This window comes from Phyllobates terribilis, unplaced genomic scaffold (assembly GCF_046119375.1).
Source record: "Phyllobates terribilis strain yellow unplaced genomic scaffold, ASM4611937v1 Scaffold_1__5_contigs__length_1240528914, whole genome shotgun sequence".
NCBI lineage: Eukaryota > Metazoa > Chordata > Amphibia > Anura > Dendrobatidae > Phyllobates > Phyllobates terribilis.
In genome coordinates this window covers 698,315,685-698,341,223 of record NW_027362761.1, presented here as the reverse complement: position 1 = coordinate 698,341,223, position 25,539 = coordinate 698,315,685, and the positions used below count along the sequence as shown (strand labels likewise).

Below are 25,539 nucleotides of genomic sequence, written 5' to 3'. Positions count from 1 at the left end.
TGTATTACGGTTTATGGTAGAGATCATGTTTGGAGACTGTCCTGTCTGCATGGCCTATTCCAAGGCTCTGCTCTATCATGCCTACTACTGTGGCACATAGTCAGTTAATCCAGTCTATCTGCTTAGATAATTAAGAGCTAATGTCCATGGGGGAGGGGGTACACAGCCCCTCCCTCCATTAATCTCCCACCCAGTCTCCAGTTGGTGTATTTGTTTAATCTCTGAACACCCAGTGTGTGAGCCATGTTCTGTGCATTCACTTAGTGCTTGGATCTACTCTGCTGGTCAGTGGAGCATTAGGGGTACAAGGAGCCTGGTGTATATGGGTGGTTGTGTCCTTTTTTGTAGGGGGAGGGGATGTTGAAATAAGACTTGATGTACATTGCTTGCTGCACTATTTTGGGAAAGGTGGGGAGGATGGGGACTTGTTACAGACATGGGTCTTTTTCTGTCTGGCCAGATAGACCTTGTGCTGTGATAGTGACTAATATTTAACCTTTAGTTGGTACAGGAACGTTGAAGTAGCGGTGACATTAATAGAGCACGTATACTGCAGGCGTTTTACACTGTGTCGTTGTGTCAGCTCTTCTGGCCTTATTTTTTTTTAGTAGGAAATACATTAAGCCCACTCCCAACGGGATGGGGGAGGGGAGGTTTTCCCTTTAATTTCCTCCAGTTTTACAGAACTTGCCCCCTTGTAAATGAAATGTTATGTATTTTCCAGATGATATGATCTCTGGCAAGCTCTAGGTAGTTATGCAAACTTGTCTACAAAAGCATCTTTTTTTTTTTTTTATTTGACCATTGTGTGGGGTTATCTATGCACGTCTCGTGCAATCATGTTACATGTCACAACGTTTCTTCTCTTTTTTTTCTCATCTGAAAGAATATGCAGTAAAATTGCACACAGGGATCGGTTGTTGACATTTGCATAATTTTGCTATTTTTTTCACAATACCTATTAGGTTTACTGTGTTAGAACAAAACCTTTTCCAGAAGCAGAACAGAAGTGTTGAAGGGCTGGCCCCTGGTATCTCCGATTGCCTTGTGAGTGCACATGCAGTGAGGTAGCTGTCTGTACACAGTAGCTGAACATCCAGTTGTGTGGGGTATCAGGTTGCTTATCTAGTCATTCAGCAATCATGATCTGGCAGACTGCAGTATGTGTGGTCACCATTATCCTATGCTGTGTGGTAGAGCAGGTTTTTATTGTACTTTTTTTGCTTTGTTTTTTTTCTGCCCCATTTCAACATTTTTTTTTTTTTTAGCTGAGTCTTTTTAACTTTAAAGTTTGTTCTTCCTCCTTAAAGCAGTTGTCCTCCAAAGGCAGCACCCTTTTTAAAATCAAAGTGGAGCCACAATCGGCTGGTCACTGCACCTCCAGCTATTGTAACTGTGGAACTGCATTTGTAACTATACGATGGCCATTTAGCTAAATGGCTTTACATATAATGCATGTGCATGCTGGGTCTGCCAAACTAGAAGCTGCTGTTAGACACTGATGGGGTTCCACCTGGAACTACTGTCATCCACCTCAATAATGTCTATTTGCCCTTAGAGAGAAGACATGTCACCCTCAGACAAAATCTTTTTAAGCATTTTTGTTACTTTTCAAAGAGGCCTACTTTAAGTTCGTTTTGTAATGTGCAATTTAGCGAAGAATTAATGAAACGGACCAAATTTAGATTTATGTACTGTGTATACATTTTACGGAATGGCTTCATTACACAGCACTGTGAGTGGCAACTGTGAGCATGCCCTGGTATTTTGATTGACAGCTCCATGTTGCTTCCAGCCGCCACTCCATGCACGCCTCGAAGTCTGAAAGCCGGCTGCTCCTGGGGGGAAATTAGTTCACCAGCATTGTAAGCAGGGCTGTGGAGTCAGTAAGCCAAGCCTCCGACTCCTCAATTTCCCTGACTTCAGACTCCCCAACACTGGTCACTACTGAGCGTGTACATAAAGAGCAGCACAGATTCATCTCAACTAAAAGCCGAGATCCTTAGATCAGGAACAGAACAGATATTTATAGGACAATTCATAACTTTCCCAAATTCTTATGAAAACATTTACATCACATCCTGCACTGAACTACTGTACATTAGCAAAATGTAAATGAATGAATAAAAGAGAAATCAAAATCAAATCAATATGAAGGTGTCTGGAACAACCTCACTGCCTAGTTTCTTCTTAATCGGTGTACAAGAGTACCTAGAAGAATTGATGCTGTTTTGAAGGCCTATAGGGCGGTCACACTAGATTTGTTTTGTCTGCTCACTTGACATTTTATTAATTGATAAAAATAAACTATTAACACTTCTATTATTGAAGGCATTCTTACTTTGTAGCATTTTTGCACACCTGCCTAAAACTTGTTCACAGTGCTGTATATGCTTCCTGCTTTGCCCATTCTCTTGCAGCAGAGCCATGTACGAAGGCCTATGGACGCCATGAAGATCTGTGTTATGCACTCTACCACCGTATCAGAACCCTGTACTCCACCACTTTGGAGTCTTGTGTTTCATTTTTTTTTTGTTAAATGCATACATAATCTAATCTCTTCATATGCTTATATATCAAATAAGAAGAGGAATACAGAAGTACTGTAGGGCCCCATACACTTCTATAGGGACGGTTTTACAACTTGTACGTTTTATTGAGCCATAGTACTATGGCTTCAGTGATTTAAAAAAAATGCCTGCAGTCAGTTGTAAGTGATCTGTTGTTTGTGCTGTCTACATAAAGTCCTCTGTCCATTGTGCAACTGTTTGGCCGTTACTATATGGTAACCATGGTTAGTGATCATGTTATAGTAATGCAATGCTTGGCTCACTTCACGGGATATCACACTAGTCCTAACTTTTTGGTGTCTTTTTGTCCCCACACCCACTTTTTATTTCTCCTGTAGAGTTCATGCTGCAATCACATGGTTTGCCACCAGTCTAGGTTGGAGCAAGGAAATCTTCGATCTGGCACTTTATAAAGAAGTAATTGAAACCTTGCCATGCAAAGAATGCCAGTTTACCCATGCTGAGTCTTTAACGTGGCTGACTGCTAGGACTTCAGTGCTGCTGGCCCCCCACTGGTCTTCGTTGTTTAGTTTTAATACATTCAGAAGGTGGAGGAGGCAGTACGTGGCCCTCCTCGCCCGCCTCACCGCGCAATGAAGCTGCAGGCGGTGATGGAGACGCTTCAGCGCCAGCAGCGGGCGCGGCTGCAGCAGGAACTTGAAGCAAGGCAGCTTCAGCAGGATTCGGCGGGCGCTCCCCCTGAAGGTGGTTATCCTACCAACGGTACTGAAGATGCTGAGCCAGAGTCCTTAAAAATGCAGCGAGCGCAGGCAGCAGCTCTTGCCGCCATGAGGGCTGCAGCTGCTGGCTTAAGTCAACAGCCAAGTCCAGCTGCTTCAGAAGAAGACGACGACGATGATGAGGAAAGCATGCCATCAGAGGATGAAAGAGAAAGGGATGTGGAAAGTGAGCACTTCCAGGACATGGGCTCTGAGGAGGACGAACTGTAAGTGTTTAGTCTTTCTCTCTCCACCATTCCTAACCATTGTAAGGTTACTGTGTGTGGGAGGCCATGCACCTTCTACTTGTAATCTGTGTGTTTTCCTGCAGTTCCTAACTTTGTTTGCACACTTTATGTCCTGTCTAAGGGTCAGGGTTATCCATGTTAAGCAGGCACAAATATAAATGCAATAATTACTCGCAGGTAGAAAGTTATTTGAGGCCTATTTTCTGCCATTTTTCTGATTAAAGTAGTGGTAGATGACAGTTTTGTATTTTAAACTCGTGGTTTTATTGATTCAAGTATACATATATGATGTCTCACTTTTTTCAATATCTAAGATCTTTTGAGCAGTTCTCCTAAGTTCCCCATACACTGAACATGCATATGCTCTCAATGGTGAATTAACCTCTTTCAGACTCCTGGCAGCTGCTCATCTACCATGATAATAAAACCATTAAAATGCCGGATCCTTCTTTTCCCTGTAATCGGCAATTGGGGGAGAGTCAAAACAGCCATTTACAGTGGTGTTAAAAAGCATTTCCCCCTTCCTGATTTCTTATTATTTTGCATGTTTGTCACACTTAAATGTTTCAGATCACAAAACAAACTAAAATATTAGACAAAGATAACACCTAAACACAAAATGCAGTTTTTAAATGAAGGTCTTTATTGTTAAGGGAAAAATAAATCCAAACCTACAGGGCCCTCTGAAAAAGTGATCGTCCCCTTCCCCCTCCTCTTAAACCACAGTTAATTTATGTTTTATCACATCTTTGGAAGCAGAGTTCAATTTCCCTAGCTACACACAGGCCTGATTATGGCCACACCTGTTCTCAATCAAGAAATCAATTAAATAGGACCTGCCTGACAAAGTGAAGTAGACCAAAAGATCCTCCAAAGCTAGACGTCATGCTGTGATCCAAAGAAATTCAGGAACAAATGAGATCTCAATTACTTTGTTTTTATCAGTCTGGAAAAGCCATTTCTAAAACTTTGGGACTTCGGCGAACCACAGTGAGAGCCATTATCCACAAATGGCAAAAACATGGAACAGTGGTGCACCGTCCCAGGAGCGGCCGGCCAACCAAAATTACCCCAAGCGACGACTCATTCAAGAGGTCACAAGACTCCACAACAGCATCCAAAGAACTGTTGGCCTCACTTACCTCAGGTAAGGTCAGTGTTCATGACTGCACCATAAGAAAGAGACTGGGCAAAAATGGCATGCATGGCAGAGTTCTAAGACAAAAACCACTGCTGAGCAAAAAGAACATGAAGGTTCACCTCAGTTTTGCCAGAAAACATCCTGATGATTACCAAGACTTTTGGGAGAATACTCTGTGGACTAATGAGACAAAGGTTAAACTTTTTGCAAGGTGTATGTCCCATTACATCTAGCATAGAAGTAACACAGCATTTCAGAAAAGGAACATCATACCAACAGTAAAATATGGTGGTGGTAGTGTGATAGTCTGGGGCTGTTTTGCTGCTGCTTCTGTTTTGCTGGAAGGCTTGCTGTGATAAATGGAACCATGAATTCTGCTGTCTTCCAAAAAATCCTGAAGGAGAATGTCCTGACATCTTTTCCTGAAGCTGAAGCGCACTTGGGCTATGCAGCAGGACAATGATCCAAAACACACCATCAAGTCCACCTCTGAATTACTTAAGAAAACCAAAATTAAGACTTTGGAGTGGCCTAATCAAAATCCTGACCTTACTCCGATATGAGATACTGTGGCATAATCTTTAAAAAGGCAGATCATGCTCAGAAACCCTCCAATGTGGCTGAATTACAACCATTTTGCAAAGATGAGTGGGCCACAATTCCTCCAGAGCGTTGCAAAATACTGATTGTGATAACTGGCAAACGCTTGATTGCAGTTGCTGCTGCTAAGGGTGGCCAACCGGTTATTAGGTTTAGGGGCAATCACTTTTTCACAAATAGACCTGTAGGTTTGGATTTCTTTTTCCCTTAATTCAGTTTTTAAATGAAGGTCTTATGTGTTTACTTGTGTTTATCTTTGTCTCATATTTAAATTTGTTTTGTGATCTGAAACATTTGAAGTGTGACAAGCATGCAAAAGAATAAGAAATCAGGAAGGGGGAAACACTTTTTCACACCAGTGTACATATTATTAGATGGACGGATGGCCCCTCCGGAAAGTAAGTAAGTGTGTGTGTGTGTGCTGTAATTTTAAAGTCTTCATAACTGATATCCCAGAGAGAAAGTAGAATGTACTTCATAACATAATGTATCCTACGAGGTTAACACAGAGGAGGAAATCATTAACATACTGATCTAATTAACAACTTTAATTGTCTGTGGTGTCCTGCTTCATAATGAGCAGTAGTAATGAGTGCTGCCCCTTGGATGACCTAGTGATACAGTGTGTGCCAGAAGCTGGCAGCAGGCCTGCATATGTTGGCAGTCAGTCAGAGGCGGTTAGAAACCTCCAGACAACCGTTTTGAAGTGGCAGGATCTCTTGTTCGCACTATCTGTGCCAAGTTGTACATGGTTTGTTCTCTTATTGGAGCAACTCTGACTGCGTAGTCTAAGACTGGGTAATGTTACCTACTTTGACTATCGCTTGATTTGGCTGCTGATTATATGTGCATACATTTTCATCTCTAGTAGATCAATCTACTCCTCATTTGGGTATGATAGATTTGGGCAATTGTTCAAATGCCTCAAATTCCATATTTTTTTTTTTTTTTAAAGGAAGGGGAAATGGGATGAAGATGATTTTGAAGAGGAAGATGAATATGATGATATGGAGGAAGGACTTGATGTGGGTGAATCTGGCAGGCCTGGTAAAGGTGCAGGCTTGCAACCTAAGCACCCTGCTCAACAGACCTTACCATCACGCCCAGCTGGTGGTGCAGAGCGTCCAGGACTTCCACAAAATGCACATCCTCCAATTCAGGATCATGGGGATTGGACATATGAAGAACAATTCAAACAGGTGTGTACATCAATGAGTTTGGTATGTGAATTGTTAACGTGGAATTTCAATGATTCAGTCAGCATGTAAATTACCATCCTATTAGAACATTGGGGTATCCTAGGTGGGGCCAATTGGAACGCCTCTGTATGATCTGTTGAGTTTTGTGGCACACACTTTGGTAGATCCATTGTGTCCCTTTATTAAATGGGCGGTCATGTAATGCTACAGATTACACTGGAGGGTAAATGTTTGCTGGAGATTTCAGATTCTGGACTTGCGTACTCTGATTGCTGTGTTTGGCTTAAATTTTTTTTTTTTTTAATTTGTAAAGATATTGTTGTGGTGCGTCAGCCACCTAGAAATTTTACCTGAGATTGTGTATTCCTTATAGTGTACCCAATGGGATTGCACCCCTCTTTAATAGAACTGGGGGCTTTCAAATTAAAGAGACTATTTGCCATTTGTTTCAGGTCGCTGCTCACTTGACTCTCGGTATCCCCTATATATCTCACTGTAGTGACCATGAACATGTAGAAAAGGCTCCTTCTACAAGGCATCCATATTCTATTTCACTGGGGTCACGCCTTTACACAAGTATATACAGTAGCTACACAATAGTTAGATGTATTTACAGTTGGCTAGTCTAGGCCGCACATTGTGTTGTGTAGCTTGCTAAGCTGACAGATGATTGCTTGGTGGTAATGTGTATACGAAAGTGGATATAGTATCAGTCAACATGGTTTATATGCCTATTTGTATGTGTATAGACACTTCTGTATATGGGCTATGTAAAATACAGGAACCAAGCAGCAGTCAGTTTATACTGTATGTCCTGCTGCAATATGCTATATTTGTCTAAGAACTTGTATAAACAGATAATGGCCTTAATAGTATATAGTGTAACATACTAGGTCAAAAATGGAAGAAGGGTCCATGATGACTGGGCTCCAGCACCAGTGGGAAAATGTTAAAACATAACTTTTACTGTCCAATTGAAAACAAGATGAGAAAAATAATTTAAAAAAAAAAACACAAACCCATACATTCATGGATCCATAAGCTTCCGTGTTTTGGGTTATCTACCCGTGAACAAGGGTATATTAGCAGTGTCATATAGAGAAGTAATGTTCTTTCCTTCTGTATAACCAGGCTGGGAAGGGAAGTGAATGGGGCCTAGGCAGTCTGTGTCTGTCTTGGAATTGGTGGAAGTCTTCAGCCCCCGTCTCACATAGCGATATCGCTAGCGATATCGCTGCTGAGTCACGGTTTTGGTGACTCACCAGCGACCTCACCAGCGATGTCGCTGTGTGTGACACTTTGCAACGATCAGGCCCCTGCTGTGAGGTCGCTGATCGTTGCAAAGTGTCCTGGACCATTTTTTGGTCGTTGGCCTCCCGCTGGCCAGCACACATCGCTGTGTGTGACCAGCGGGACCAACGATCTGGCTGGTAACTATGGTAAACATCAGGTTACTAGGGGCACGCGTGCACTTAGTAACCCGCTGTTTACCATGGATACCACTCTGCTACGGTGCACGGAGGCTCCCGCGCACTGTAGCAGAGTGGTATCCATGGTAAACAGCGGGTTACTAGGGGCACACGCGCACTTAGTAACCCGATGTTTACCATAGTTACCAGCCTGCTCCTGCTTGCAGCAGGCTGGTAACGGGAGCAGGACATCGTGGAACGATTCTTTCCACGATATCGCTGCTCCCCTGATCGCTGGTGAGCCTGCCTGTTTGACAGCTCACCAGCGATGTATTAGCGATGCAGCAACGATCCCTGACAGGTCGTATCGTTGTCGGGATCGCTGCTGCATCGCTTAGTGTGACGGGGCCCTTAGGGTTTGGACCCCCGCCATTCATAAAGTGAGAAAACCCATTTAAGGACAGTTGGTGAGAAAGATACTCTGGTCATCCATTGTCATTTTTAATTTGCCTTTACATTCTTTGATGTGTGTTTTAATGTTTGACCTAAAATTGACAAGTGTGTTTCACACATCAGACACTCATGGTCCAATTACAGATGTCTTGACCTAAGCTCAACCGCTTTATATATGTCTATGAGGCTGTTCTGTTAGGGTCAGGATGACCATGGCCGGTACGTACTAGGACCAGCTTTAGGATGTGGCGAGTCATTCATTTTGTGATGAAATGGTAATCTTCTCCACTTGGTACAAAGGTTGGTGAGCAGACTCTGGATGGTTGGTTCCAATGCCAGATAAGTGATGGCATTGGCACACCTGTCTGCAGGTGTGCAGTTAGCACATGTACCAGTTAGCCATGCACCTTGGCTTGCTGACAGACAAATGAGTCCAGCTATTTATCCAGATTCCTGACAAAAAGTAGTCGTTGCAGTATATTCTAGTTGGGCAGAGTCCATCAGTGTATTCGGTACTGGCTTTTCTCTCCGGCTAACATAGGAGAACCCAGAGTGGAGAAATCCTGTAACCGGGACTGTGGAGTCGGAGCCCATTTTGGTGGAGTCGGTATAAAATGGACCAACTCCTAAAATCTATAATAAATTGGGTACATTAGTTTAGTGCAGTTTGTGGGGAATATTTTTTCATAAGAATTTGGGAAAGTTATGAAATGTCCTATAAATGTCTGTCCTATCCCTGATCTAAGGGTCTAGACTTTTAGCGGAGATAAATCTGTGCTACAGTAAATTTATCATGTAAAAGGGTTGTCCACTACTATTCAAAATAGCCCAATGTGTTTTTCTGATGAAAAGAAGCTTCTCTCGAATTACCTCCCTCTGAGTGAGGCGTGATTCCGGGTGTGACGCGCAGGATAACCCCGCCCACAACCTGGCAGCCACCGTGGAACGCAGATGTAAGTCACCCCCGGCTGCATCCGGAATCATGACGTGACCTCAGTGGATGTCCCAGCCGGCTGCAGCCGGGGGTCACTTGATGCCAGTGATAGCGCCGCTCACAGGCAGAAACAGAAGAGGGAGGTAAGAAAGAAGCTTCTTTTCATCAGAAAAACACATTGGGCTATTTTGAATAGTGGTGGACAACCCCTTTCAACATGAGCCATGTATGAGGGAGTCGGCGGTTTGGCTTACCGACTCCACAGCCCTGCCTGCAACCACTTCTTTTGCTTCCCATGTTCTCTAGTAATGGTATGATATTTCCAGGGAATGTCCTCATGGCACATTGCTTTTGTGCAGCACAATAAACACATTTAGGAAGATTTACTAAAACTAGTGCGAAGGCTAAATGGAGCCGTTGCCCATAGCAACCAATCAGGCTGCAGCTATTATGTAAAGAAACGCCTCTGCAAAATGAAAACTATAAGCTGATTGGATGTTGCGGACAACTGCTTTGCATGCAGAGCTGTAGTGAAGGCATGGCTTGTTCGCTCCGTGTAGTTGTCAGTGGCTTGATTGATTTCTGGAGGCTGCTCGATTTGTGCTTCAGGGAATGCTCACTATTCGCTTTCTGTCAAGTTAGCTGTTTTCCTTTCTAGCTATGTCCTGCCTTGTAACTGTATGTTGTCATGCTGTGGTTCTGCCTAGCAGCAGGTATTGCGTGACTAGATCCTTGTTTATATCACTGCTTCCCCTCTCCTCCCCTGATAATGCTTCTGTGTGTGGGTTTTCTCTCACTTCCTGTAGCGGGGGAGGGAGCGAGTAGGGTGTGACACTGCAGGGTGGGCACATCAGGGGTAGCTGGAGGTGTGTGTGTTTGCCTGCTTCTACTTTCTTGTGGCATCTTGAAGTACTTTAGCGTATTGTGATTTTTCTGGGGAATAACTGATGTTCGATGGTTTAGCAGTATCAGCTTTGTTAGGACATAGGCCTGTGGCAACATTCGCCTAGATTAAGCAATTTCTCTGGAAATGCTACAGATTTCACATTTTGCATTACGAAGGGTGAAACTGCAGCATTAATTACAGATGTCAGATGTTAAATCTGCAGCACCAGGTAGCTTTCACTTTGGATTTTCTGTGCAGCATGTGGTCGAGCCTTTGTGAATTCTCATTCCTTATACTTCTACTTGGACTTTAATATGCAGATTTTCTGCTGTGAATTTGCTGGCAGGAAATGCGTAGTGCATTATAGTGGCAGCATAGTTGATGAGATATTACCAAATCTCGTCCATGCTCTACGTGAGAAATTATTTATTATAGCGCCAATTATTCCATGGCGCTTTTACATATGAAGAAGGGGTATACATGGCAAAAACAATTACAATAATCTTGAACACAATGTGATGGCGACTGGTACAGGAGGAGCGGGGACCCTGCCCGCGAGGGCTCACAATCTACGAGGAATGGGTGAGGATACAGTAGGTGAGGGTAGAGCTGGTCGTGCAGCGGTGGTTACTGCAGGTTGTAGGCTTGTCGGAAGAGGTGGGTCTTCAGGTTCCTTTTGAAAGTTTCCACGGTCGACGAGAGTCTGATGAGAAATCCCAGTTTGAAAGTATGCGCTCATTAGGAGCATACATAGCATATTATCCAGACAGAATACGCAGTTTATTAATGCGGCATCAACTGCCTGACCCTACAGGTTTTAACTACTCAAGAATTCAATTTATGCCTATGTTACCATGTGTATTACAAAGGATGAAGCATCCTGCTCCATTTTTACAATGATAGGGCTGCTGCAACAAATTCCACAGCAGTATGTTTGCATATACCCTTAATTTAAGCTCAACTACTTATTTTCTGTACATTTTCACCCTATGGTACACAAATTCATAGTATTTATGTGGCAACATTTTAGTGCTGCTATTACCCACCCACATGGATTATTCTGCAAAATGTCCTGTGCTAAAGGGGTTCAGTTCCATGAGAACCACAAAGTTGTATGGACCCATTTAAATTGTGAACCTATGCTGTACTACCAGGACTCTCATTCAAGGTTTCTGGAGACCCCCCTCCTTAGCAATACACCATTGTGTATGTGCAGTATGGAAAGTGTTCTGACTGCATTATCAAATTTTCTTTGACCACTTTGATGGATAAGTCTGTATTAAAAAGCTTGTTTGTGGTTTTGTTTTGTTTTGTTTTTTTAGATCCAAGCTACATGGCTCATAGTTGTAAGATCTGGCAACTGTTTTTAAAACTAGGTGTACTCCAAAATATAAAATGGGTATACAACATAACTCAGGAGTTTGCAGTGTCTTCTGCACAATCCTATTTCTTCAGCTGCAGTTCGATTTGTGTACATTTTGAGAACTAATATATAAATGTATACTAAAAATGTTTGCACTGCTATAGTGCATTGTTGCAAATTGTTCAGAGTTCCCTTTCTAAAGGGGGTTTCTGGGATTATACAAATTTGGCCTGAAGGTGAATGAGTGAACTACTACTTACTGGCCTGACACAACCTAACGTACGCCAATTGTTGAACCAGTATGGCTAATCAAAAGATTAGTTAGGGCTGTAAGGCAGTGTGCCCACGATGCGTTTTTTAAGCATTTCCGCAGTGACAATTCCTCTGCAGAAGGGCTTAAAAAACGCATGGTATAAGGCCTGCCATGTCCCCCAATGATAATCCGCTGTGCACATGCTGCGGAAATTTCCGCTGCAGATTATCATTGCGGAAAAAAACGCCGCACTACCAATTATTTTGCGGAAGCGCTGCGTTTTCGCCGCCATTGACTTGCATTGGAACGCATGTCATCTTCATCACTGCATCTGTACATTCGGAATCCAAGCGTTTCAATGTGCGGATTGTACCCGGGTGTGGAGAAGAGGAGACTCTCCTCCGGACCCGGGTACCATAGAACCTGTTAAAAAAAAAAAAAAAAAAAAAAAAAAAAGAATAAAATAAATATTATATTTACCTTCTGATGGCTCCTGGTGTGCTTGTCTTCGCTTGCCGGCAGATCGCGGTGGACTGAAGGACCTGCGCTGACGTCATTTAGTCATGTGACAGCAGGTCCTTCAGTGTACCGCGAGCTGCCGGCAAGCCGAGACGCATCGAATAAAGACTCCGGGGGCCATCAGAAGGTAAGTATATATTTATTTTTAACCATTCTTTACGGTCACACTACATAAATCCATGCCGGTTGCATGGATTTATATAGTGTGACCAAGTTGTCAAGCACTTTCCAAGTGATGCTAAAATCGCTTGGAAAGTGCTTGACAACCCGCATGCGGAAATGTATGTGAAGAGCGCTTCACATCCGCTTGTCCCTGGCAAGATAACCGCATGTACAATCCACATGCGTTTTTTCTGCCAGGCAGATGCAGAAACGCTCAGGAAAAATCCAGAGCATTTCTGCATCGTGGGCACACAACCTGTGGACGCTGGGAAAGAGCCCTAAGGCTATTTCCTCTTTTTTTTTAGATCTAGCCTCAGAAAAACCCTTAATTCCTACAAACTCATAGCACAATTTCTGATTGCTACATCACATAATCCTGATCTGTTATATTTTGTGGAATAGGTTAACTTTTAAAATGTTAAAGCCTTTCTTACCTATAATTACATTTAATTGTTGAATTGTATTAAATGTAATCCATTACTTTAGTTTAGTGATTGAGCAGTGAAGGGGTTAGTCATGAGTCTTGCACCCTAACATCTCCTCATAGTGGGCTTTGTGTCAGTTACAGGTGCAGGTATGTCCCCACTCCCGAGTTCAGCCCTTGTCTCTGTAGAGGGAGGAGATCAGCCGGCTGCACCTGTCTGACTTTGTGTAGCTGAGATGCACACAGGTGTCACTGTACTTGTGGGGGTTGTTCTTTTGTCTCTGATAAATGCCAGGTAAAGTTTGTTTAAAGCAGCGCATCTGGGGACTGTAACCTGTTTATATGCTATGTAAAAGAAAAGAACCTGAATGGTGAGGTTGTAATGGGGAAGGGGGTGGGATAACGGGCTCTCTTCACGTGTGTGAATACGATCTCTATCGCATGAGGGACCGCAGCCGCCACTATAGGCAGTTATGTAATCTCTCATAGCTCAGCATCACAGTTGAGTGATAACTCGCAGATTCTCTCCAGGAATCATGGTTTGGCTGCTTGCCTGCCGTCTGTTGATTGTTTCCCGTCTTTGGTTTGGGTTTGAGCCATGTTCTATAAACCTTAATCACTTGAAATAACTCATTCTCTTGCACGACCGCTAGCTCTGATTGCAAGAGTCACAGGTTAGCAAAGTCTGTGGTTGAGTCAGATTTTTGGCCAGTGTTTTAAAGCATGACATTGCGAGATTAGTAGTTACAATGCCACCGCATTATATGGCTCGTATCACCTGTCCGATACTATTAAAGGTGATAATGTGAGTTTAAAGTTGCTGCTGAACTGTGTGCTCTTTCATATAGACTTCTGTAGTGTTCTGCACTGAAAAGTGCGGTCAAATCTGCACTAAAAAACACATCAAAAACAAATCTGTGCAGATTGCTATTGTGCTCTTTGGTGCTGACACCAATTATACTTATATCATCTCTCAGAAGTAAATTTACAATGAATACATTGCATATAAAGAAATCAGTTTAATCTAAATATATATTTACTTAGACTATGCTGATTTATCTTTATATGCAATGTATTCTTTGTGAATTTATATCTGCATTCTTCTTATGTCATCCACTCCCATTTAAAAGCTTTGCGGTAGCTTTTGAAATAATAGTCCAGAGCGGAGTATCCCATCAAAAGCAGGTCCCTTTATCTTGCCTAAATGAACGGAATGATCCATGAATTTGGTGTATGGCAGAATAATAAAAATACAAGTTGGGTTTTACTCCAAATGTGTGGCTTGTCAAGCTATAATTCTATAAAAGTCTGCATGTGATTAAATGTGTAGTAATATGCTACTATACTCCTAATTGTCTGTTTATGTATATATTACAGATGCACACTTTGTGTGTCGTTCCATCAGTGCTTCGGCTCTAATGTAGCTGTGGATACTCAGTTTCTGACTGTTGTTTTCCTGGATTTTGCTAAATCTTTGGTTTATGGTTAATGTTCATGCCATAATAAAAGATCGTGGGAGAAGTATTAACATAGACTGATGAGCAAGCTTCCTCTGTGGGCTACCCAGCCGCCAATCTAAAAGTCTGCATTCACATTTGTCTTGTGAAGTGTGACAATAACTGTGTTTGTGTATTTTTGTAAGCATTAAATACTTTTCCCATTGAACTCTTGCATCTTAAGATGTCCTACCTAATGATGATTGTGCGGTCCCTCCTCTGGATATTGGAAGAATGATTCTGTGGGTGTAGAGCTCCGGAGGTTAAACGGTAACTTACACTCTTATTGATCGGAGTCCTCCCTGTAATCGGCTGTCATAACACAACCCTATTGCTGGTCAGAGACATACTTGGTGCTGTCTACTGACTGCTGTATGGAATGAATTTGTGTAATAATCCAATTTCCAGAATAATTTCTTCAGTTTGAAGGCCAAAATGCTTTGCCTGTCAATATGTACAGGATGTGTTTTCCAAGAACTAAGTGATGATGATTTTTATTTTTATAGCGCCAACATATTCCACAGCACTTTACAATTTTAAGGGGGGACTTGTACAGACCAGACGATACAGATTTTACAGAATAAGCATAACTCCTATCAAAAGGAGTGAGGGCCCTGCTCGCTAGCTTACAGTCTGAGGAAATAGGGGGAACACAAAAGGTAAAATGTACAGACCAAAAGTTTGGACACACCTTCTCATTTAAAGATTTTTCTGTATTTTCATAACTATCAAAATTGTACATTCACACTGAAGGCATCAAAACTATGAATTAACACATGTGGAATTATATACTTAACAAAAAAGTGTGAAACAGAAAATATGTCTTATATTCTAGGTTCTTCAAAGTAGCCACCTTTTGCTTTGATGACTGCTTTGCACACTCTTGGCATTCTCTTGATGAGCTGCAAGAGGTAGTCTTGAATGTACTTGATGTACAAAGTGTCTTCCCTGGACAAATTTAATGCATCAGTGAATAAAGATGGTGGTTGAGGAACCTATTCAGTTATTTCTTTCGACTATGGTAGAAATGTTGCACTTATAACATGTTAGACGTGTCCACTTTTGGCATCAGTACGTTAGAGGGTCTCTGTTTGCAACTTTATGAAATTTCTCTATAAAAAAATATATATTTAGTTCTCAATGTCTTTCTAATATCTGATGCCGTATAGCTAAGCAGCTGCTGAAAGCGTTGTTCCATTTCACCTGATTATTAAAGCCACAAATATATAAAATCCTGTTCCCTCCTTCGTGCTCCACCACAGGAAGGCCTATCCGCTATAACAAACTTGTGCTTCTAGACTCTGATTCATTGAATCTATACTTATCTATGAGGAAAGTGATGTATACTTTTATTTTCCAGATCTGCCAGAATACAGTTTGCAGTTGCTTCCTGATTATATTATATTGTCTGCTGTCGCCCCTCCCAGCTTCTGATGAGTCTGAGCTGTGGAATTCAGATTATTACTGTCACAAGTCCTTGGATACTCATATTATGGCTGCTCATACACCAGTGCAGGAGCGACTCGGATACATTATAAAGTCTTTAAAGAAAACACGGATCCTACGGATAGGGCATGAATGTAAAAGTAGTGGACAACCCCTTTAAATAGCATCTGTCACCAGATCAAGAGTCCAGTTTTTGCTCCTATTTTTTCCTTCCTCTTTGAACCTGGTGACAGAATCTCTTTAAATAGTTCCATCGTGTTGTGCAGCACTTTACAGACATTGTGAGCCTCACTGAAAACAGTGATGACAATCTAAATTTCCTATCATTATGTCTGTGAGAAGATACAAGGGTCACTATTGACTTTCAGGATTTTTACTTCCTGTAGAGTTCTGGTCCTCTTCCTCTCTGAAGAGACAATTTGCATATTTCCCAGAGGAGCATTGCGGCTTTAAAAGTCTCCTTTACCTGACGTGCTTAACGTGTCGCTCTCCGCAAGTAGAGCTATTACCCCTAGATACCGGTCTGATGCCTCTCTTCCAGCTAAACCAGAACTCACACTTTGCACTGACGAGGGGCAGTACCCCGAAGCACAGTGTCTGCAAATTAAGTTTCTGGTTCTGGCTTATATCCTAAGTCATGTGATAAGGGTCCTTTTTAAAGGGTCACTGTTGACTTTTAGGATTGCTACTTCCTGTAGGTGGCACTAGACTTCTGGTCCTCTCCTCTCTGAAGAGACAAGAAATGCACACAGCACAGAGAATGTACCAATCCCATGAACATGTCTTTGGTTGGAGTTAAACCCAGGACACCAGTGCTGCAATGCATTGGTGATTGACTACTGTGCCACCTTGCTGATGAGGCCAGATGATTATTTAGTAATTAGGAATTAATTCCATTTGTGGTCTGCAGTAGTTGCTAGACATTGTCCTTTTTCTGGAGCTTTGTGTTCCCCATTGAGTGCTCTTAACGAAGCCTCATCTGTATATAGTACCTGTATGCAGGGCCGGTTTTGGACAAAGTGGGTCCCTGGACAAAAGTGTAAAGTGGGGGCATCAAATGCTTACATATTGTACCATCACACAGGAACATTTTGGTTGTATTTACATGCGCTGAGTTAAAGCCGTTAAATGAGCATGATCGACAATATTGAAATAGTTCGACGCTTGTTTCCCATCTTTACACCGGTTGAGTAAGAATGATGGGCACAAAACAACTACTAATAGATCAATCTGTCCCTTACAAATACAGTATCATGTTATCAGCAGCATATCTGCAGTTTTCACCGGTGATGTACTGCCGAGAGCAATGATTTTTGTTCCGGCATAAACAATCTAATCACTCGATGATTAGTCAGCATTTTGTTTTGTATAATGCAATCCAGAGTCCTCCATATAGTATAATGCACAACCCATAGTTCTCTATATAGTTGTGCAAATGGAATAGACAATAGATGGAAATTATTGGCAATTATCAAGACTCACTCAATAAAGGAGTGGTTCTGCAGGTGGGGACCACAGACCACATCTCAGTACCAATGCTTTTTGGCTGATGTTTTGGTCACTTTTGAATGATGTTTGTGCTTTCACACTCGTGGTAGCATGAGACGGACTCTACAACCCACAGAAGTTGCTCAGGTAGTGCAGCACATCCAGGATGGCACATCAATGCGAGCTGTGGCAAGAAGGTTTGCAGTGTCTGTCAGCGTAGTGTCCAGAGGCTGGAAGCGCTATCAGGAGACAGGCCAGTACACCAGGAGACGTGGAGGGGGCCGTAGGAGGGCAACAACCCAGCAGCAGGACCGCTACCTCCGCCTTTGTGCAAGGTGGAGCAGGAGGAGCACTGCCAGAGCCCTGTAAAGTGACCTCCAGCAGGCCACAAATGTGCATGTGTCTGCACAAACGGTTAGAAACCGACTCCATGAGGGTGGTATGAGGGCCTGACGTCCACAGATGGGGGTTGTGCTCACAGCCCAACACTGTTCAGGACGCTTGGCATTTGCCACAGAACACCAGGATTGGCAAAGTCGCCACTGGCGCCCTGTGCTCTTCACAGATGAAAGCAGGTTCACACTGAGCACATGGGACAGACGTGACAGAGTCTGGAGACGCCATGGAGAGCGATCTGCCTGAAACATCCTTCAGCATGACCGGTTTGTCAGTAATGGTGTGGGGTGACATTTCTTTGGAGCGCCGCACAGCCCTCCATGTGTTTGCCAGAGGTAGCCTGACTGCCATTAGGTACCGAGATGAGATCCTCAGACCCCTTGTGAGACCATATGCTGGTGCGGTTGGCCATGGGTTCTTCCTAATGCAGGACCATGCCAGACCTCATGTGGCTGGAGTGTGTCAGCAGTTCCTGCAAGAGTAAGGCATTGAAGCTATAGACTGGCCCGCCCGGTTCCCAGACCTGAATCCGATTGAGCACATCTGGGACATCATGTCTCGCTCCATCCACCAACGTCACGTTGCACCACAGACTGTTCAGGAGTTGGCGGATGCTTTAGTCCAGGTCTGGGAGGAGATCCCACAGGAGACCATCCGCAACCTCATCAGGAGCATGCCCAGGCGTTGTAGGGAGGTCATACAGACACGTGGAGGCCACACACAATACTGAGCCTCATTTTGACTTGTTTTAAGGACATTACAGCAAAGTTGGATCAGCCTGTAGTGTGTTTTTCCACTTTAATTTTGGGGGTGACTCCAAATCCAGGTCTCCATTGGTTAATAAACTTGATTTACATTGATGATTTTTGTGTGGTTTTGTTGTCAGCACATTCAACTTTGTACAGAACAAAGTATTCAATGAGAATATTTCATTCATTCAGATTTAGGAAGTGTTTGAGTGTTCCTTTTATTTTTTTGAGCAGTGTATAATGTACTCCATAGTTCTCTATATAGTATAATGCACTCCCTGTAGTCCTCCACATAGTATAATGCACTCCCCTTTTAGTCCTCAATACAGTATAATGCACCCCTATTGTCCTGCAATACTATGGCCACCACGTACTTACTGATTTTAAAAATAACCTGCCTCGTTGCCCTGCTGGTCCGGTCTCTGCAGCGCGTCCCAGCTGCTCCACTGCCCGGAACAGCGTGGCGCGCTGCCGAGGCAGGGGGGACCGATGGGAGTGGGAGCATCACCTGACGTGCTTTCCTCCATCATTGCAACTGTATCGGCATATAAGATGCTGATACAATTGAATGCGGGGGGGCCAGTGCTGGCGCCGGGCCCCCTTCATAGCGTCCGTGTGATATGCCGCTATTAGTGGCACGCTACTGGCTTGGGGGCCCTAGGCAAATGCTTATTTTGCCTGCCCCTAACTCTGGCCCTTCATGTATGGCAACACTTGATAACCTCGTGGTCTGCACTTTGTCATTATTTTGCCCTTTTCTGTGCTGGAAATCTCTTCATAAACGAGTGTTTTATCCAGGTGGAACAGGCATAGCTGTGGGATAGGAGGGAGCGGTAGCCTGAACCAGTCATGAGACAGGAGGTGCGCTTCAGAATATCTTGGACTCCCTGTAGTCACAGATGACTACTTTGCCCTAATAAAGCTGAGCTAAAAAGCAGCTTGATATGGGCAAAATAAATGTCAGGTAGTCTTTGCCTGTAGGTTCTGCCTTTGTATATAATTTTTGACTAGTCCTATGTAGCGGTTGGGGACGTAACGTGCTGGCTTTGACGCATGAATTATCCGGGAGACACTATCTGTGGGAGTGTTGTAGAGCAGGGTTCCCCAACTCCAGTCCTCAAGGCCCACCAACAGGTCATGTTTTCAGGATTTCCTTAGTATTGCACAGGTGATGGAATTATTGCCTGTGCAGGTGATGCAATTATCACCTGTGTAATACTAAGGAAATCCTGAAAACATGACCTGTTGGTGGGCCTTGAGGACTGGAGTTGGGGAACCCTGTTGTAGAGCATCACCTTTACAAAGTGCAGTTCTCTAAATCCTGACGTTTCCTGTCTGACAATGGTGTCGACCTTGCACTGTGTGCATAGCCTATTTTTGCCTCACCAAAGCTGGTTTCCTAATAGTTATTTGGCTCCCTGTTTCCATATTTTTTTTTCTGTTCCTCTTTACAAATGTATAGGCTTTTAAATATGCTCAAGCAAACATTACTAGCCAAGTGGGGAAACAAGTCTGTGGAGTCCTAATGGAAATTTCCAGCCCTGGGTTTATGTACACAGGCTAATGTAACAAACAGGCCTATCCAGTCTGTCCAATTTGTGTTGAAAGCACAACTGCTTATGTTTAGAAGTGCATATTGTGATGGCATTTTACTTCTAGTCTGTACTAGCAATGGCAGACCTTTATGATGTGCAGCTACTTCCCAGTAACATCTGATGGGTAAGGGGCAGTTTCCTGTCCTTAGAACCCTAAAAAATGCATTTAGGGCTGGAATTGCACCAGCACGCTTCATACAGTTAGTTGTTGTTTTTTTTATTCTCAAAAGCAGTAGTTTATTCAAAAGGATATGTAGGCGTAGGTCAGTACAAGACAGAAAAGCTGCGGATTGTGCAGATACAATCAACAGCGAAATACTGTAGTAGGCATGCAGATGAGATCTTAACAAATGACATACTTTGACGTGTCGAGATATTTTGAAGTCTCTTAATGCCTCTAAATGAATCGGGAGCATCTGACTCCATCATGCCTCCTTAAGACTGGAATGAAAACTGCCTGTGTTGATTGAATCAAGGCTCATAGGTAAAAATGAAAGGCCAGAGTATCCGCACCTGGTTTTGGGTCAGATTTATGGTCCAAAATCTGACTACTCACATGCGCTATATACATCAAGAAACGTTGAAGGACATCCCCATGTATGACTCTATTCTTCCCTAAAACACTGTCTCCTTCCCAATTCCTGTAGAATGTAAGCCCGCAGGGGCAGGGTCTTCTTCCCCCTGTACCAGTCTATCATTGTTTATTTACTGTAAGTGATATCTGTATCTGGTATATAACCCCTTCTTATGTACAGCACCATGGAATCAATGGCGCTATATAAATAATAATAATAATAAAACAACTCCTTTTCTCATATAGAGGCCTACCATGCTGTTTTGGGTAACCGACCTGCTTTCAGGTGCGTGGAGTTCAATTTCCTCTCAACTGTCTTTCCAGAGCCTTAACTTGTTTTTACTCCCCCCTCCCCCGCCATATCTTTATTTTGATCTCTAACCCCCACCCTCTCGTTTAGCTGATGCTGCAGCAACTCATTAAATAATTAATCTTGGGAAGTGGTTTATAGCCGGTCTCATCTTTTATTTATCCTGGCTTTTCAGAAGGGATGGGCTCCACACACTCTCTGTAGTTACTAAACACCTCCTATATGTGATGCCAGGCAATGAAGTGGTTTCATGGCAAATCTAGCTGTATGGAAATGATCTGAAGTTACCGGAATAAAAATGATTTTTAGTGTCTGCAGGAAGGTGTGCATGTATAAGTTATGGTTTTGAGTACAGTTGAAACCAGACGTTTACATACACTATATAAAAAGACACATGGATGTTTTTCTCAATATCTGACATGAAATCAGAATAAACCTTTCCCGTTTTAGGTCAATTAGGATTACCAGAATTTTTAATATTTGCCTAATGCCAGAATAATGAGAGAGAGGGAATGTTTTAAGGCATTTTATTACTTACTGCAAAGTCAAAAGTTTACATACATTTCATTAGTATTTGGTACCATTGCCCTCAACCCCTCAAAAGCCCATGATGTACTAATACGTACGTTCCTGCGTCCTGGGACTCGAGAGCCAGATACGTATTCGTACGTCATGGCGATTGCGCCTGCACACAAGATGTGCGGGCGCGATCGCTGCCGGGTGTCAGCTGATTGTCACAGCTGACCCCTGGTACTATGTGTAGGGAGTGGTCGCGCATCGCTCCCGGGACATTAACCCCTGCAATGCTGTGATCGAAGTCTATCGCAGCATTGCGATGGCAAGGGGAGGTGATCGATACTCAACTCTCCTGCCGGCATCCAACCTTGTCTGCCGTGGCTTCCCGGATCTTGCCATGATGACCTGATGTCGTCATGACAATATCTGGGTCACCAGACAGCAGGAAGATACTTTGGTCATGCGCAGTGCATGACCAGAGTATCTTCTGCATCTGCAGCGCTGACAGCCTGCGGAATTTGTAAAAGTATAACAAATAAAAAAATGCACCAAAAATCAAAATATAATGTACCCATCAATAAATATTCTGAAAAAAAAACAAACAAAATAATAAAAGTACACACATTTTGTATCGGAACGACCTGACCTATAAACCTGTCCCACTAGCTAACCCCTTTAGTAAACCCTGAAAAAAAAAAAAAATTAAATAAGATAAAAGACTAAGCAAAAAACAATACTTTATCATCATATCTCCAAACCCGAAGAATAAAGCTACCATATCAACTTTACCACACACGGAACAGTATTAAAAAAAAAAAAAAAAAAATTCTGAATTGTGTTTTGTTTATTCTGTCTCCCAAAAATCGGAATAGAAAGCAATCAAAAAATGTCACGTGCCTGAAAATGGCACCAATAAACGTCAACTCATCCCGCAAAAAGCAAGCCGTCACATGACTGTCGGCCAAAATATGGAAAAATTATAGCTCTCAAAATATGGCGATGCAAAAACTAGATTTTACAAAAAATGCGTCTTTTAGTGTGTGACAGCTGTCGATCATAAAACCCGATATGAATCTGGTACTGCTGTAATCACACCGACCCAAAGAATAAAGTCGTCTAATCACTTATGGATTAGGGTTGTTTTTTTTGTTTTTTTTTCAAAAGTAAAAAAAAAAAAAAAAAAAAGATATGGCGACTAGTGTTAAGCGCAAGTGCTCGCTACTTGAGCACCCGCGATACTCGGTGCATACCTGAGCACCCGATGCAAACTCAAGTGACATGCTCGAGTCTCCGCCCCATATGCAATCCCTGCAAGTTTTTTTTTTTTGGGTGTCTAATAACCGTGAAACATGCGAGCGGGGACTTGAGCATTTCACTTGAGCACCTGTGGTACATGGTGCATACCTGAGTACCCGATGCAAACTCAGGTAGCGAGCACTTGCGCTCAAGACTAATGACAACTTATTCAATATGATGACCTAATGTTATCAAATTCTGTGTCGTACTTCTGGGTTCAAAATGTTCGCTATACCCCTTGATAAAATCCTTGAAGGATGTAGTTTCCAAAATGGTGTCACTTGTGGGGGGTTTCCACTGTTTAGGCACATCAGGGGCTCTCCAAACGTGACATGGCGTCCGCTCTCGATTCCAGACAATTTTGCGTTCAAAAAGTCATACAGTGCTCCTTCCCTTCTGAACCCTGCCGTGCGCCCAAACACTCTATTTTCCCCACATATGGGGTATTGGCGTACTCAGGAGAAATTGCTCAAAAGTTTTTGGGGTCCATTTTCTCCTCTTAAGAAAATTAAAAAAAAAAAAAAAAAAAAAAAGGGCTAGAACATCATTTTTGTGGAAAAAGTTTGATTATTTTTTTATTTATTTATTTTTCACGGCTCCATGTTATAAATTTCTGTAAAGCACTTGAGGGTTCAAGGTGCTCACCACACATCTAGATAAGTTCCCCGAGGGGTATACTTTCCAAAATGGTGTCACTTGTGCCTAAACAGTGAAAACCCCCACAAGTGACACCATTTTGGAAACTAGACCCCTCAGGGAACTTATCTAGATGAGTGAGGAGCACCTTGAACCCCCAGGTGCTTCACAGAAGTTTAGAACATTGAGCCGTAAAAATAAAAAATTTCACATTTGTTTCAACAAAAAGGTTTTTTCAGCCTCCCATTTTGCATTTTCATGAGGGTAACATGAGAAATTGCACCATGCAATTTGTTGTGCAATTCCTCCTGAGCACGCAGATACCCCATATGTGGGGGAAAACCACTGTTTGGGCACATGGCAGGGCTCGGAAGAGAAGGAGCACCATTTGACTTTTTGAATGTAAAATTTGCTTGAATAATTAGCGGACGCCATGTTGCATTTGGGGAGCACCTGATGTGCCTAAACAGTGAAAACCCCCACATCAGGTGCTCCCCAAATGTAACATGGCGTCCGCTAATTATTCAAGCAAATTTTACATTCAAAAATTTTACATCCCTTCCGAACCCTGCCGTGCTCCCAAACAGTGTTTTTTCCCCACATATGGGGTATCTGCTTGCTCAGGGGAAATTGCACAACAAATTTTGGGGTCCATTTTTTTTTTTCCTGTTACCTCTGCGAAAAAAAAAAAAAAAATTGGGTCTAAAGTAACATTTTTGTGAAAAAAGTTAAATTTTCATTTTTTTTTCTTCCACATTCCAATAATTCCTGTGAAGCACCTGAAGGGTTAATAAAGTTCTTGAATGTGGTTTTGAGCACCTTGAGGGGTGCAGTTTTTAGAATGGTGTCACTTTTGGGTATTTTCTGTCATAAAGACCCCTCAAAGTGATGTCACTAAAAAAAAAAAAAAAAAAAAATGGTTTTGTAAATTTTGTTGGAAAAATGAGAAATTGCTGGTCAACTTTTAACTCTTATAGCTCCCTAATAATAATAAAAAAACAAACAAAAAACCTTTTTGGTTCCAAAATTGTGCTGCTGTAAAGTAGACATGTGGGAAATGTTATTTATTAACTATTTTGTGTGACATATCTATGATTTAAGGGCATAAAAATTCAAATTTTGAAAATTGCAAAATTTTCTAAATTTTCGACAAATTTCAGTTTTTTTTTCACAAATAAACGCAAGTGGTATAAAAGAAATTTTGCCACAATCATGAAGTACAATATGTCATGAAAAAACTGTCTCAGAATTGGGGGGATCCGTTGAAGCTTTCCAGAGTAATTGCCTCAAAGTGACAGTGGTCAGAATTGTAGAACGTTTAGAATATCCTTCCAGAAGCTTCTCACAATAGTTGGTCGGAATTTGGGCCCATTCCTCCTAACAACTGGTGTAACTGATCCAGGTTTGTAGGTCACCTTGCTCACACCTGCCTTTTCAGCTTTGCCCATAAATTTTCAATAGGATTGAGATCAGGGCCACTCCAAAACATTGACTTTATCCTTAAGCCACATTGTTACCATTTGGACAGTATGCTTCGGGTCTTTGTCCATTTGGAAGACCCATTTCTGCCCAAGCTTTAATTTCTTGGCTGATGTCTTGAGATGTTGCTTCAGTACTGCCACATAATCTTCTTTTCTCATGATGCCATCTATTTTGTGAAATACACGAGTCCCTCCTGCAGCAAAACAACCCCACAACTTGATGCTGTTTCACCATTGGGGTGGTGTTCTTAGGCTTCTAAGCTTTTCCCTTTTTTTCTCCAAACGTAACGATGGTCATTATGCCAAAAAAGTAAAATTTTAGTTTCATCAGACCACAGGACATGTCTCCAAAAAATTAAGGTATTTGTTCCTTTGTGCATTTTGCAAACATTAATCTGGCTTTGTTTCTTTTGGAGGAATGGCTTCTTCCTGGCTGAGTGGCCTTTCAGCCCACATTGATACAGTACTGATTTCACTGTGGATATTGACACAATCTTACCAGCTTCTGCCATCCTCTTCACAAGGTCTTTTGCTTTTGTCCTTGGGTTGATATGCACATGTCTGACCAAACCATGTTCATCTCTGTGACACCGCACCCGTCTCCTTCCTGAGCGGTATGATCTCCCTCTCTCCCTCTTCTCATCCGAGACTCTCTGATCACACTCTGATCTGCATA

At 42.5% G+C, this 25,539-nt stretch overlaps 1 protein-coding gene across 2 annotated transcripts in view; it reads left to right on the top strand.

The window, feature by feature from the left end:
* Positions 1 to 25,539, top strand: part of ARID3A (AT-rich interaction domain 3A) — a 63,716-nt gene that overhangs the window by 2,018 nt on the left and 36,159 nt on the right. For both annotated transcript variants that reach the window (XM_073685500.1, XM_073685490.1), the window contains exons 2-3: positions 2,909 to 3,516; positions 6,234 to 6,477. In XM_073685500.1, the coding sequence (XP_073541601.1) occupies positions 3,164 to 3,516; positions 6,234 to 6,477 (597 nt within the window). In that variant the 5' untranslated portion in view covers positions 2,909 to 3,163. The remainder of the gene's footprint in view (positions 1 to 2,908; positions 3,517 to 6,233; positions 6,478 to 25,539) is intronic.